The following is a 16,122-nucleotide window of genomic DNA, read 5'->3' as shown; positions in this document are numbered from 1 at the left end:
AATCAATGCATGTCAATTCTACCTATTAACAAAAATCGCTTGGTTTTATATCACTTGTTAAGCACTACAATAAAGCTTTTGAGACATGTTAAAACTGAAATTCTGATCAAATCATTTAGTTATATCAATAAAACGGAACGGCAGTGCCCCCGCGTGGACACAATGGTCTAGTCGGTGCCACATCTCACACTTGTAATGTAGAAAAATGCATTGCATAAAAGTGCAAACTGAAAAACTGCAATACTGAAATGTTTAGTCACAGAAACACTTTTCTGACACAGTATATCATACTATTACACATTAGAAATTCGAATTCCTTTTTTTCTACTAGGAACGATGGATATCTGCAGCTGATCTTAGATCAGTTTCACTCACTCACTTCTCATGACTTCCTTTACAGTGAGGGCACCTCATGTGGTGTCTGCGTATATGTGTGTGTATGCGTAATTGCTAGACACAGTGAGACAGAATGGAGGATCTGGCAGAGTATCATGGTCCCATCAGCAAGAGACAAGCAGAAGAGATCCTGAATGAAGCAGGCAGAGATGGCAGCTACCTGATCAGAGACAGCATGAGTGCAGCGGGATCTTACTGCGTGTGTGTGCTGTGAGTAACATTACTACATTCTGAGAAGTATTATGTACAGTAATCTATAACATAGTGCTGTGGTTCTCATCTGGTGGGCTATGACCAAAAAATGTTTTGACTGATGATCTGACTTTGGTTTTGGTACAGCAGGGGTGTTTGTTGGTGTCAAAGTCTGTGTGTCCAGTCAAATTCTATTGTATTAGTGTGCCAATTGCATGGTTGCATCAATGCTCAAAAAATTGAATTAGGAACAGCAGCATACTACTCTGGCTATTTCTGCCAAATATAGATATGCTAAAAAGACTACTATGCAGTTCCAATCCATTTGTGACAAAAATAAAAACTTTTACTCATCTGTAAAATAAAATACAGACTTTAACTCACAACTCAGATTTATATGCTTTGTAATTTTTGTGTGATAAATAGTTGTTACTTTGTTGGTTTGCCACTCTAAAAAAGTTTACTAAAAAGTTTACTAAAAAAGTAAAGCCACTTGAGAAGCACTGTCATATTTGTGTTATCATCACATTTGTAGGTAACGTCACTGAATTAATAATTAGGATTTTTTAAACATAGTTAAAATGCTGTGATAAATATTACTGAGAATATGTCATTTAAGTGATAATGTACATTCATTCGGTCATTTTGCAAAAATATACCCCTTTAGGGTAAAGATGGTTATTTGCGATAATGACAGTGCTATTATTTCTCTTATTACACGGCTACTCATCAAATCAATACATATATTGACGTGAAATACTGATATGAGTTTCTTTGTAATCTTGCTTGTGTATTACCTTAAACCTTCAGCTAAGAAAAAATAAAACAATCAACTGAGAAACATGCAACCCTGCTTCAAAAATACAGTAAAATTGATATGGAGGCATTTTGAGGTTAGAATTAAGCATATGTGAGAAGCGTGTAATAGCTACAATAATTTAATCAGGGTTTCTGCAGTTTTTAAAATTACATTTAAACATTTTCAAACTTTTTTTAATGATCTGCACAAATTAAATCAATACCACACACCGTTACAGAACAAACCCATAAAATCTCTTAGTAAAGCAGGTATCTCAATTTTTTTTAATAAAAAAAAAAAAAAATCACTTTAACAGTGTTAAATATTTTCCTGACTTGTGTTCTTACATTATCCCAAATGTTTCCAAGAATGTTTAAATCCGAAGAAACAAGCAATTAAATTTTTTTTGGCATTATATATTTTGTGGCATTATAACAGAACTTATAACACACTCAGTTGTACACTTGAAGTCAATAGTTTATATACACCTTGCAGAATCTGCAAAATGTTATTTTACCAAAATTAGAGGGATCAGATTTAGTGATAGCTGTTCATAAGTCCCTTTTTTGTCCGCTGTTCCAGCTGTATTTTGCAGAAAAATCCTTCAGGTCCCATGAATTCTTTGGTTTTTCAGCATGTTTGTGTATTTGAACCCTTTCCAACAAAGATTTTGAGATCCATCTTTTCACACTGAGGACAACTGAGGGACTCATATGCAACTATTACAGAAGGTTCAGACACTCACTGATGCTTCAGAAGGAAAAACGATGCATTAAAAATCGGGAGGTGACTTTTTTTTTGAAATTGAAGATCAGGGTAAATATAACTTATTTTGTCTTCTGGAAAACATGGAAGTATCTTCTGTAGCTTCTGAAGGGCAGTATTAAATGAAAAAAAAAAAACATAATAATTAGGCAAAATAAGAAAAATGTACATATCCTCATTCCATTCAAAAGTTTACACCCCCTAGCTTTTCCTTCTGGAGGATCAGTGAGCATTTGAACCTTCTGTTATAGTTGCATATGAGTCCCTCAGTAGTCCTCAGTGTAAAAAGATGGATCTCAAAATCAAAGAATCAAAAAAATGCTGAAGGATTTTTTTCCTGAAGAACAGCGGAATTAAGAATCAAGTGTATGTAAACTTTTGAACAGGGTACATTTAATAAATTCAACTATTTTCTCCTCTTGTAGACTATATGTAAACTTCTTTTATGTGAAATATCTTACTCAGGTCAGTACTAAATAAAAAAACAACATGCATTTCGTATGACCCCTGTTACTTTGGTAAACTAATTAACACTTTACAGCTGTAATCTTTTGACTTCAACTGTATCTAGTTTGATAAAGCAATGCTGCTTTACCCCACATACGCATGACCAGAAAAAAGTGGAAACAGTCAACTGTGGCATAATAAAAGCTCAGAGTCTCATTAGCAATCACTCCAATGTCCTCGTTTCGCTTCCACGGCTTTCAGCCCCACCCTGCTTCATACTACAATGACGTTAATAAATCTTTAATACATTACTCATCGATAAACATGACTTCCACCCGAGTTCCATCGGACTTCATTAGCTATGATGAAGACGACAACTCACATGATTCCACACTTAAAGGAACACTCCACTTTTTTTGGAAATAGGCTCATTCTCCAACTCCCCCCGAGTTAATAAGTTGAGTTTTACCGGTTCGAAATCCAGCCGTTCTCCTGTTCTGGCGATATCACTTTTAGCATAGCTAAGCATAGATCATTGAATCCTGTTAGACCAATAGTATCGCGTTCAAAAATAACCAATGAGTTTCGGTATTTGTCCTATTTAAAACTTGACTCTTCTGCAATTATATTGTGTACTAAGACTGGCGGAAAATGTAAAGATGCGATTTTCTAGGCCGATAAGATTAGGAACTACACTCTCATTCCAGTGTAATAATCAAGGAAGTTTGCTGCCGTAATATGAACGCAGCAGGCGCAGTAATATCACGCAGTGCTGAAATTAGTTCCCAGCTAGGTAACTTCCAACGAGGAACGCATGCAGTTGGTCATGTTGTGCTGCGATGTGCTGTGTGATATTACTGCGCCTGCTTCGGCCATGTTACGGCAGCAAACTTCCTAATCTTATTGGCCTAGAAAATTGCATCTTTACATTTTCCGCCGGTCTTAGTACACGATATAACTGTAGAAGAATCAACTTTTAGATAGGACAAATATGGAAACTCGTTGGTCATTTTTGAACGTGATGCTATTGGTCTAATAGGATTCAATGATCTATGCTAAGCTATGCTAAAAGTGATATCGCCAGAACAGGAGAACGGCTGAATGGATTTCAAAATGGTAAAAATCAACTTATTAACTCGGAGGGAGTTGGAGAATGAGCCTATTTCCAAAAAAAGTGGAGTGTTCCTTTAAACACGGCGGTGTTATCAAACTACACATTTGTTTCTTTGGAATATGCGCCCTCTAGCTGCAAAATTACTTACTGTGCCTTTAACAAGCTGAGGCACACATTCAACTGCAAAACAGGGTAATTGCAAGTTTAAATACTGTGCTGCGAATAACATTATAATGACTGTGTGTAAATCTTCAGGTGTGATGGATGGGTTTACACCTACAGAATTTTCCAACACAAGGATGGCCTCTGGACAATAGAGGTACGGATAGATTTTTGGACTTTTGTAGCTTTGCACTTTTCCTCTAGTAAAACCTGATATGACATGTCTTTAAATACAAACATATTTTTGTGGTAAAATTAAAATGTCTTAACATATGTTTTGTGTTATGCTATTTGTAATACAGTACAAACATATTTTCTGTGACTATTCTGGTAGCACAATTTAATGACCCTGTTACTGTTCAAACAAGTGCAGAGCAAGCTATATACAGAAGTACACTATGCAACACACTTTTCTCTTTGTGGTCAGTGTGTTGCATATATTTTTAGCCTCAACCTCCACACAAATTAACAGCCAGAAAATCGCCATGTACATCTGTTATGCTTCAGTGTCACCCACACATCTCGTTTCATGCGCATCAAGGAAATAGCAAGATGTGCAACTTGTAAACACACCCAAAATGGTGATAAACATTTGCATTTTGGTTCATAATGATCTACTGACTAATTAATGACCAAGATCCTTATAACATTAGAATGGTCTCTTTAAACCCTGTTTTAAACAGGCATTAGCATTTTCTTCTGTGTACATAATCTTATAATTTCTTCATATCTCCATTTTATCTGACTGCATTGAGCTTCCTGTAACTGATCAGCATCAACCACAGCCACACGAGAAAAAAATACCACACAACTCTTTTAAATATACATTTATAAATGAAAAAAAAAAAAAAACACTGACTCAACGGAAACGTGCCTCCTCGCATGAGTCAAATGGTATAAACCACAAATTTGTACACTTAATGCCATCATTACCATCACTAGTAAAATGTACAATTAAATGTTAAGGCATTTCTTTGTATTTTTTTAAATTCTTCTTACGGGGTCAGGAAGTTTTTAATATTTTTTTTTTCCCTCCAGGTGGCTCCTGGGATGAAGGAAAGGCTCTTTAGGAAAGTTGGGAACCTCATTGCTGCCTTCAAGATCCCAGACCAAGGCATTTCTGTTCCACTTTTGTATCCTGTAAACAAACCTAAATAACACATAAGTCAAAGCATGCTGTAAATGTGAAAGAGCGTATCTTCTTAACCAAAATGTAAATAGTAGAAATGTTGTAAAAATCCTGTAAATTGTAAAAATGTTGAAAAGAATATTTAAGTGTATTAGAGTCTTATTCTGAAGAAATATACCTTTATAATCATATGAATTTAGAAATAATTCACAATATATCAAAACAATAAATGCTCTGCTAGAATTTAAATAATTGCCTATCCCATTACATTATAGATCACTCTACTGTATACTGTCAGTCTATCAACAAAAACGCTGAAGTGTTTTCTTCAGTGTTTTTTTTTTGAATAACCATTTCATGTTAGCTATACAGATAACCAGTTACAGGTCACCACAGAAACTAAACCCATCAGAGAAATAGGCCTTGAACAGAATGTCAAATCCTTTCTGAGTTTGATTGCTATCTTGTTTTAATGAGGGTTTGAAAAGTGTTTGTGTAAAACTCGTTTTAGATGATTCTACTCGTGAAGATTAAACAAGAAACATTTTCTAATTAAACTTCATTTAGTGCCACAATTCCTGCAATAATACAAATCAATGTTAGAAACAAAGCCTTTTTGATGTTAAAAATAAAACTAGTAGAAAAATGTTCTGTCTGAATCTTTATATTTTTTTGAACTGATGTAAAAAAAAAAAAAAAAGAGGATCTTCAATCTTCAAGTCTTCAGCTGTGTCCTGTGCAGATACCCACACATACTGACGCACAGAAGAAAGGGTTACATTTGCGTTTTTATTTATAAAAAGGCCATTGCCCAAAGTACTTTGTTTTAAATAGGCATGTTTAACAAACTGCATTAATCTGTGTACATAAAGCCTATCCGCCAAATATACACCACAGGAACTTGTTTGGCCAAGGAGAGGACACTGAAGTTTTTTTAGTACTTGACTTTTGAGAGAGGAAGATGATTTGATCATGAAAAAAAGTTACATATTCCTTTTTCACTTCAGCAATGATTGTGATTATGACAAAGATGCAAACTAAGACCAAACGAAAAATATTTCCGCCACAATTTTTTTTTCTTCGTGCAACATAACGGTACTTCGATTGAAATGAACATCTGCAAAATGTTGGAAATGTAACGTGCCTTCAGAGCACCTCTCACACGAATCTGTTCATATTTGCACGCTCTAAAACTTCAGTCTAATGCATTTATCTCTTCACCTTATATTCAGTGCAAATATAGATCTCAGATTAAGATTACAAAGCTTGATGGTACAGCATATCCACAGAATTCACAAGAAAATACATTTACTCCTAATTCTCTTGAGTGTCGTGTATAAATAGTCCAGTATCTATAAACAGTCTACAATAGTCCATTAATGATATACAAGTCCATATCGAGAGTCCTACACACAGAACGTCTACCCACAGTGCTGCAGACTTTAATAGTTTGGAAAAGAGAAAAATACCGTTCTTCAGCAGGTGATTCTTTCATTTCCCTACATATCTTCCTCCTCAGGCCTCCCACTAGTTTCGAGGGGGATCAGAAAAAAGGAAAAGGACCTGTCAAAGTACTGGCAAAATCCAAAACGTTGGAGCTTTGACACTCGTTCAGAAACCGAAATGACAAAAACATCATGTGAGTTTCACATTAAGTGTACAGCAAAAAAAAAAAAAAAAGAAAAAGAGTGAAGTCACATGAGAACAAATAAAAAAAGAGCAGCATATTAACTGTAAACTGGGACATGTGTTTATATCCTGGGGTCTGTTTACAAGAATTCACCTCACAGGCATATTAGCATTCACGTTTTTGGCTCCCGCTAACCAAACCCCTCCCCACCGAAAATAAATAAATAAATAAAACCTAAAATAACACAAATAATTGCATGTAACTAAGGCATGTGACGAATACTGAAGCTGAGTATGTACGATATGTCTAAGCCCGTTTCATGTGATCGTTTCTAGCAGACCAGGAAGGCACAATTTCCACATACATAATATTTTTTTGATTTCTACATTTGGAAAAAATGAGTTGAACTGTACAGTTTTAGCAAAAAAACAACAAATTTGTCTTCCACAGCAGCGGCGTAATTCTCTCAGCTTCGTCAACACCGATTAAGCAGAAACAACACAAGATGGTGGTAAGCTCTTGCCAAGACTCCAAACACTGTGAATCCCTTGCAGCCCAGGGGTTAAGTTTTGTGACAGTTTTGAGTCAGATACTTCTCAAGGACTCCACAAAGCTGCTGTGATATGACAGTTCCTAGAGCTCTGTTGAAATGTCGGGCTTCTGGAAGGTCATTCGAACCGCGAGGGCTCTTGCAAGCCGTCTACGTAAATCCTGGAATGCAGATCGACCCAAAATTTGGAGAGAAACGTTTAACACCGAGCTCAATGAAATCACAAGGAAAACCCTCAGGTTTGCAAGATTTAATGCCATAACCAGTTTGACTCGACATTCCCATAAAGTCGAATGATTACTGTACAAGCCCAAGTGAGAGAATCAGCATGTGTAGAGATGAAGACTCCTTAACGTATGCCAAGAACAGTCACAGGTGAATCGTTCTCTGCGCCCTCAGATTGGCAAGCAAGGCTTGTTCTTTTGTAAGAACGGTTAAGCCACTGTAAAACAAGAAAAACTTTCAACAAAATCTACCTAGTGAAACTGAAAAACAGGAATCCGAACTTGCTAAGAGTACATAAACCAATGCAAAATCAAAAACAATACCATCATTTGTCACATTTTAAAGGCAATAGAGTCTTTCTCACTTCGTTTGGTTGGGGTTCTAGAAAAAGCTGAAGAGATATGTGGTAGCTTGGAGTGTATAAAGGGGTGTGTAGGCATGTAGAGGTGTGCTGAGGTGCCGCTGTTACCTGCGACCAGTTTCCACATGTCTGATCAGGTGAATGTTGGAGGGGCTGTCTGCTAGCTCAGGGTGTTGTTCAACAGGTAGAGCGTAGAACCCATCGTACCCTGAGACGCGGCCCTCTGCAACCAGCTCATCCTTTTCTTTTTCAGTCCATGGCAAACTTCCGCCCTCGCCCTCCAGGACCCGCTTCTGCTCCCATAGCCACGCCCCCTGCACAGCTCGTATCCGTGCCGCCTCTAGCACACGTGTGCGTTCTTCCTCCGGCGTTGCTCCGTAACGAATGTTAAAGCTAAGCGCCCCCTGCTGGAGCACAATGTCAGCGAATCGCCGCATTTCTCCTCCAACCATAGCACTGATCTGGGACACCGAGACGTTTACGCCGTTCTCTAACACTCGGACTCCGCCTCCAGCTCCGCCCCCGGCCACTCCCAGATCTGCCTCCAGTGGGCCAGACTTGGTGAAATAGTGTGTGTCACGCCCCTCCACAGTAAAATGGAGGCCACGCAGGTATATAGCACCGTTTAGTACGGCAGCCACGCGGCGGCTGTCCTCGCTTGCCACGCCGATGATCTCAGTCGCCACCACTCCATCACGGATGGCGAATTTTACACCTTTGCCAAAAATCGAAGAAAGGGCGGAGAAAATTGGTCTGCGGCCCTGGCGGCCACCAATTTTCCCATTGGCTGGTGTCATGGGGAGGCGATCCAACGAGATGAAGTTTTTCAAGTGCTTCTGAAGGTCACACTGGATGCCGAGTACAATCTAAGTTGAGGGGGAGATGTTATGAAATAATTACCACGAGTGTTATTTGATGTACAAAATTAACTCTTTAAAGGAATAGTTTATCAACAAATGAACCAATGCAACTGAATTGAATCAGTGAGTTAAAGTGGTAGTTCACTTTGTAAACACTGGGTCGGTGCTTCTGCAGCGATGTAGGAAGACTTTGAAGTTAGAGGAGAAAATAAGATGGTAGTTTTTGACATACCCTACAACTGTATTGACCCGTATTACACACAGTACACAGAACTAGACAAGACGATCATTTGAGGTTAAAAAGTATATAAATATATTTTTTTTTAGAAAATGACAAATTGTTTCGTAGATAAGACCTTTCTTCCTTGCCTGGGATCATTTAGAGCCCTTTGAAGGTTCATTTAAACTGGATTTTGGAAGTTCAAACTCACAAGCATCATAGAAGTCCACTATATGGAGATAATTCCTGAAATGTTTTCCCCACAAAACAATTTCTTTACTACTGAAGAAAGAAAGACATGAACATCTTGGATGACAAGGGGGTGAGTACATTATCTATAAATTTTTGTTCTGGAAGTGAACTAGTCTTTTAAAGGGGGTCATGAACTAAGAAATCAGAATTCCCTTAATCTTTTGACATTTATGAAGTCATTGTACTTAAAAAAAAAAAAAAAAAAAAAAAACATCCTGTAAGTTTCAGAACTCAAAACGTAGTCTAAAAAAAGCCTATACTGAAGCCAGTCTGCCAAAATGACTGGTTGTGGAATGTGCCACTTTATAACATAATATAGTGGGTAAACACCAACGTGACTGCCCCAATTTTTAAGAAAACTATTCCTTTGAGACTAAAAGGAATTCAAAATAATTGTGTCTGAAATAAATTCCATGTTGTGGAAAACCTCAACTCACCTTGCTAGTATCCCAGGTCTGTGTGCGGATCTGTGTGGCCATCATCTCATACGTTTGCTCTGTGTTCTCCACCTTTGGTTTGGAGAACCCTGGAACCACATTATGAAGCTGGAAGCCGAAGAGCTGCAGCCAGCTACTGATATCTGCACAGAAACATGCAAAACAGAGTACAACTGTTCAAGATTTATGTTTTCATGAAAGCCTTAAGGTTTAAAATGTATTTATAGAACTTGCTGGTCATGGTAAAAGACTACATAAGGAACTATTCTGCTCATGTGAATGCAACGTTAGAAAACAGTGAGTTACATAAAAGAATAGAACAGAACAAACAAAAAGGTTTGAGAGTGATAAGTGCATTTTATATAGTGTGACTGTGACCAAAAACATTTAGTCCCCTGGATTCAGACTTTGGACCAGCGCAAACCGTCTCCCGATGTTAAAATAAAAGTGCAGTGAAGAATTAGCGCTGAATTATTTTTGTGCCTGGCAACATCAAAATTACTGGTATTTTCACCATTATTTAATGCCCAAAAATCATGTCCTAAAGCAGGCGCTAATTTGCACTGCTCTTGGTAGATTGCGCTGGTCATTATAAAAATGATCTGGCTACGTCTGTGTTCTTTAATGTGCGCATTGTTTGTAAATCACATGCAGAATTTTCCCCTCCCATCGGCGCTTTCCATGGAATTGCGCTCTAACGCTAATTTGCCCTGTTTAGTAAAACTGGCCTTTCAGTATGATATATAGGACACATTTGCATTTTAAACATTTTACATTCAACAGGAAACTAGCAGTTTAACAGTTAAAAAGAGCAGGACCACTCTAAAATGGAGTTGACCTTGGGGTTATGAAGATCTTGGTGTAAAGCCAACATAGCCTTGAGCGAGTCACTTGACCCTAGTTAGCTTGAGGAAGGCTGTCCTAGTAATTAGTCTACAGCAAGTTGCTTCGGCTCTAACTAATGAATCTCAGCCCTGCCATGTGCTATTTCTCTGCTGCTCATTTCCCCTTAGGGAAATGTCACTGGCAAAAAAAGCACAATCACAGCTCACAAAGCCAAAGCAAAAGCATGACATTTGTTTCACCTGACTGGCTGTTGCCCTCCTATTTCTAATTTCTACACGAGGTACAAGTGAATCTGATGGACACTCCAAGTTAGCCAGTTAGGAAAAAGATTACCTGAAGATTTTAGTTTAGTTAGCCTATCAAATACATTCAAGGTGGACACTTTGACAAAACTAGTCCTGTCAATCGCTTAAAAAAATTAATTAATTACACATTTTTTTTCTGAAATTATCGTGATTTATCATGATTAATCCCACCTAGCGGTAAAGTTTTATAATATATTTTTATATTGCAATAATTTCACATTCAAACTTTAAATTAATGTGAAAAAACGACATCTCCATTCAAACACAGCGTTGTATCGTTTATGAATGAACGTGCGTTTATAAACGAATCTAGTGAAATGATTCAATTTCCCATTCAAACAGAGAGTCACTTGCGTTATTCCTGAATGAACCATCCGTTCGAATGAATCAAATGAATGAAATGATTCAGTAATTAAATCAGTTTCTTGCCGCCATCTGCTGGCAGATCTGTTCAATTATTTATATCTGTAATATTTCTGTTTTCAAAATGTTATTTTTAAAACATTAATCTTAATATGAATTTATGAATTTGATTGCACTCATGCATGTATCTCTTCCCCCCCCCCCCTTTTTCATCCAACAATTTGCAAGTAGATTTGGTATTTCTTTCTTTACTTAAAACAAAGAAATCTTAATGACAAAGTGAATTGTATACATTCTTTAGTTTTGAAGGTAAAATACCCCCACTGATATCGGCCTGGTATCGGTATCGGTCGATACTCAGAATTTTTGGTATCGGATCGGTTTTGAAAAAATGGTATCGTTGCATCCCTAGGCGTAAGTACTATGAAAATGATTATATTTAGTGGCTTCTCCTACTTTTATTAGTGATATTTAGTGCCAGTTTCTCAGGAAGTGACACATTTGTTGATGGAAACGGTGCTTTATTCACAAATGTTTTATGCGATATTCCAGTTTTGCGCACGAGTTAAATTTGCATATTTGTATGAAAACATAGCTATAGATTTCCTCTTTTTTCTTTTGCTCTTTGACTAACAGACATCACATGAGCTGGGTTATTAGCTTATTTGGCTGCTATTACTTTAAGAGCTGCCACTGCTGAACATGGTGCGAATCTGGCACACATGCTTGTAGTTTCATTCTCGCTTTAATATGAAATGATACAGGCTACAACATGAAACATTCGCCATATTTACACATGCAATTGAAGAGCACGTTCTACTAAAGCTCCCTCGTCACCTTTCCTGTGGTCATTTGACTAACACCTGCCGCTGAAGTGTGCGCCTGAAAAGTCTCCCGTTTGATGTGGTCGTAAAGACATACTATGACTAAATAAATGAAATTCTTGTCAAGAAAAAAAGAGACAGAAGCAGCAGTTGTAACTGGGGTGGTCAACCCTAGCCCCGCCCGTGTTAACTACATTAAATATTTTTATGCCGCTAAACTGGAAAAATTTACTTTGACAGCACTACACAAAACAACACTTCATCCTCACCAGTTGTGAACTTGGTTATATCCTGTAGGTTTCCCAGAGGATAGTTGTTCCTAAATGAATACAGATTAAATGGCTTGGGGTTCACACTCAGCTCAGCCCACAATTCGTGATTGGGCGTTGTCCATCTTCCAGCTACCACGTCGTAGTCACGTCGTCCGAGATGCACCAACCGTGTGAAAGAGTCATAGAGGCCACCTTGAAATCCAAAGACGAGAGGAATGGTGGGATTGGAATCTCTGTAAACGTCTCCGTAGGGTGTGTACCGAATTTCCTTCACCACATGGCCACGGCTACTGTAAACCGCAAGAGGAGTTCCGGCATTGTCACATGCTATGTAGAATTCTTCGCCGCTGCTCATTTCCATTGCGATAAGGTGTCCCTGTAGGTCGTAATAGAGAGAGGTGATCTCCGAACTACTGTGGTTGTATAGGTGTGTCACCCGTGTCGGTTCCAACAGATCAGCGTAGAAGAACTGCAGCTGTGATCCGTCACTATTGCGGCTGGCCACTCTCCTCCCGAGCCCATCGTAACGGTACCACACCCTCTGTCCGCTGTCCCGGTCGTAGGCACCCAAAAGAAGTCCATTCGAACCGTAATCAAACAGCAGGTTGCCTCTAAGACGCAAGAACCCATCCTCATCAGTGCGGTACTGGATCTCTCCAAGGCGTGTGATCCGGTCACGGAGATCATAGCGCAGAGGTGTCAAACGCGCACTGTTACCGTGACTCAGTAAGTTGATGTTTCCATTCAGGTCGTAGCTGTAACGCCACTGTGGGCGCTCATTTATGGCAACCGTCTGCAACTGCCCATCCGCGTCATACTCGTACGCATATCGCGTGATGTTGCTGTCCACGCCGATGCGAATATCGCAATTTGTGACGCGTCCCATGCTGTCGTACTGCAGTGTCATCCAGTAGGCGATGGATTTCAGAATTTCGTACTGAACCTCGATCACTTGCCCGTCTGGGTTGAAGATTTTAGTGTGCTTCATTGCATGCGTGGTGATGACTTGGTTCAGGTCGTAGTTGATGACGCTGAACTTCCCAAACTGCTCGATTCGTCCAGACACGTCCACATAGCGGTAGAGGTCAATCGGAAGTGGTGTTTCGTTGATCATAGCTTGCATGCTGGTGACCCTAAAGTTGTTGTAGCTGTAGTCGAAGCGAGCGTTTACCAATCCTTCTTCACTGAAACGATAAATTTGTCTACTCACCAGAGGACCTGAGAAATAGAAAGAGAGAATGAGAAGTTAGCAGAGAGCCTCACAGGGGTGAGGTTAAGCATGAGTCAGCTGTGCCACAGTGTGAGATAGGATGAACTCCCCCACTGTCAGACGACTGATTGTGATTCAAAGCGCTTTTAGATCAGCCAAGCAGGAGGTGAGGGGAAGCGAAGTGACTAAAGGAAGATTAAACGTCAGCCTGGATGTTTATTGGTGCAAGAGTATAACCTGTTTACCTGTCCAACCGCTCACCCATCTTACTTGTCTCCCTGTCTCATGGGATTATCATCTCACCTGTTAATTTGCGCAAAGATGCCATGGTGCTACCTGTCTCTCTGCTAATTGATCGAAACATTTCACCTAGCTACTGGCTATAGCAAAACCTGATAAATATGTGAAAAAATCAAATTACCTGGCTTTCTGTCAATTAGGGCTGAATGGTATGACAGTGTATATAATGTGATGGCAGAAATGTGTCAGCCGGTAGAGATTTTGCTATATCGTTTATACTGTGGTAGACATCTTTGCATGGCTATTAGTGTATGTCATTTTTAATGTATATTCACTGGATTAACCAAAAAGTATGGAACCCTGTTTCCACCACTGAATAAAAAATAAATAAAATAAAAAAAATTCTCAGTATCGTGTGATACAAACTCACAAGTATGACTTTTTTCTCAGAATTGTGTGATATAAACTCACAAATGCGAGAAATAAAGTCAGAATGGGAAGAAAAAAAAAAAACACAATTTTGACTTTTTTGCAATTGCAAGCTTTTCTCAGAACTGACAGAATAGTCAGAATTGTGAGATATAAACTCACAATTGTGAGAAATAAAGTCAGAATTGTGAGCTAAAAACCTGCAATTACAAGTTATAAAGTCAGAATTGTGAGATATAAACTCACAATTCTGACTTTTTTCTCAGAATTGTGTGATATAAACTAGTGTTAATTTCGTCACCTATTTTTAATTTAGTCTTAGTCTTGTGCCAAATGTCCTTGTTAGTTTTAGTCATATTTAGTCATTCACATATCTTTTTTTGTTAGTCAAGTTTTAGTCGACTAAAAGTCTCGTCATTTTAGTCTAGTTTTAGTCAAAAGAAAACTCAAGGTATCTTAGTCAAGTTTTAGTCGACTAAAAGTCTTTTAATTTTAGTCTAGTTTTAGTCAAAAAAGAACTCAATATATTTTAGTCTAGGTTTAGTCAAAAAATTGTAGTCTTTTTTTAAAATAACACATTATTACTGAGATTATTACTGATACACATTTCAGTAAAAAAAAGTGTTTCACATATCTCAAACATTGGTTAAATGTCATAATTACCTGACAAAATACACTTGTTGAATGATTTTTGTTGAATGCAAATGTTAAACGTGTCTGGTTTTCAATTTCTGATTTAGGAGACACATTCACAAATGATTAACCCTTTCAGTGGTGAGTTTAAAATATTCTAGCGGACCCCTGAGAGTGATTTTTTTTTAAGCGACCGTTATTTTAGAACGTTCGTCCTTATTGTTTCCATGGCGACGCATCAAGCTTGTCACGTGACACAACACAGACACAATAACACTGTATGACAGATAGATCGCTTTTATTTCGTTTTTCCTTTTTTATCCAGAATACTCACACACTTGCTTACCATGCCATGAACTAATCTAATATTCCGATTCACAAATATGTGTGAATTAGTATGTTTCGTCGTTTAAAACCCTATATAAATGATCTGGATCGTAATCTGTAACGTGAGATGGGCGCGGCCATGTTTGTTCGCGCTGCTGTTCAGAGAGTCCTGTCAGCCGTATTTACAGCACATATACATTCATCCGTTTCTCCCGAAATACATGCAAGTAAGTGGCTGGTGAACTAGAAGAGGAATAGAGTGAACTTTTTAGTTACTTAGCCTATGTGTATGTGATATGAATAAAACACATCGGCAAATTATATTTGAATAGATTGTTATTTGCTGCTTCCATAGACCTATGTGTGTATTTTACAAACTCTAAATGTCTCCTTTTACTAGTACTTATGTGTATTTAAATGTCTGAAACCTAAAATAAGCGTTATGTGGTTAAAAACACTGCATAGTTGTGATTATATGACAAGCGCAGAGCTCGTCCGTCTCTGGCTCAGCGTCAGCCAGTTTGAATATTTTAAAGCCGTAACAGCTGATGAAAAAGCAGAGACGATTGTAGACGAAAATGAAGAGAGATTTTATCTTAGTTTTTATTTTATGCAAAACATTTTAGTCTCGTCTTTTTTCGTCAACAATAAGGCATGTTAATTTAGTCTTAGTCAGCGTTTTTGGACAGTGGTGCAGTCTTGTCATCGTCTCGTCTTAGTCATGAAAAAAAAGGTCGTTGACGAACATATTTCGTCTCGTCTGACGAAATTAACACTAATATAAACTCAAAATTGCGAGAAAAAAGTCTTTATAACTTACAATTGCAAGTTTATATCTCACAATTCTGAGAAAAAAGTCAAACTTGTAAAATTGTAAACTCACAGTTGCGAGAAAAAAAAAGTCAGAATTGTGAGATAAAAAGTCACAATTACCTTTTTTATTTTTATTCAGTGGCTGAAATAGGCTTCCATAAAAAAGGGCATCACATTGCTATTAAAATATAAACTACTTTTTGGCGAATTTACAGCTAAAATAATTACAGCATGATTAGGAATAGCAATGGTAAAGAATTCAGTGATTAAAGTTCTTTTAAGAAAGAAATATTTTGAATAAAAATGTAATTCTGTTAACCA

The 16,122-nt window shown here is 37.9% G+C and overlaps 2 protein-coding genes across 2 annotated transcripts in view; one reads left to right on the top strand and one right to left on the bottom strand.

Annotated features, from left to right (window-relative positions):
* The first annotated feature begins 469 nt into the window (after nucleotides 1-469).
* Nucleotides 470-5,652, top strand: sh2d1aa (SH2 domain containing 1A duplicate a). The gene is made up of 3 exons (XM_073841426.1): nucleotides 470-606; nucleotides 3,969-4,032; nucleotides 4,914-5,652. Exons 1-3 carry the CDS (start codon nucleotides 470-472, stop codon nucleotides 5,031-5,033), a joined length of 321 nt encoding a protein of 106 aa, XP_073697527.1. The 3' UTR covers nucleotides 5,034-5,652.
* Nucleotides 5,653-5,774: 122 nt separating this feature from the next.
* tenm1 (teneurin transmembrane protein 1) overlaps nucleotides 5,775-16,122 on the bottom strand; it is a 78,016-nt gene continuing 67,668 nt past the window's right edge. Inside the window, exons 20-23 of the mRNA XM_073840088.1 lie at nucleotides 12,147-13,367; nucleotides 9,540-9,682; nucleotides 7,879-8,636; nucleotides 5,775-7,626 (exon numbers count right to left, since the gene is read on the bottom strand). Coding sequence (XP_073696189.1) covers nucleotides 7,554-7,626; nucleotides 7,879-8,636; nucleotides 9,540-9,682; nucleotides 12,147-13,367 — 2,195 coding nt within the window. The 3' untranslated portion in view covers nucleotides 5,775-7,553. The remainder of the gene's footprint in view (nucleotides 7,627-7,878; nucleotides 8,637-9,539; nucleotides 9,683-12,146; nucleotides 13,368-16,122) is intronic.

This window comes from Garra rufa, chromosome 5 (genome assembly GCF_049309525.1).
Source record: "Garra rufa chromosome 5, GarRuf1.0, whole genome shotgun sequence".
NCBI classification, from domain to species: domain Eukaryota; kingdom Metazoa; phylum Chordata; class Actinopteri; order Cypriniformes; family Cyprinidae; genus Garra; species Garra rufa.
This window is presented reverse-complemented; position numbering and strand designations above follow the sequence as displayed.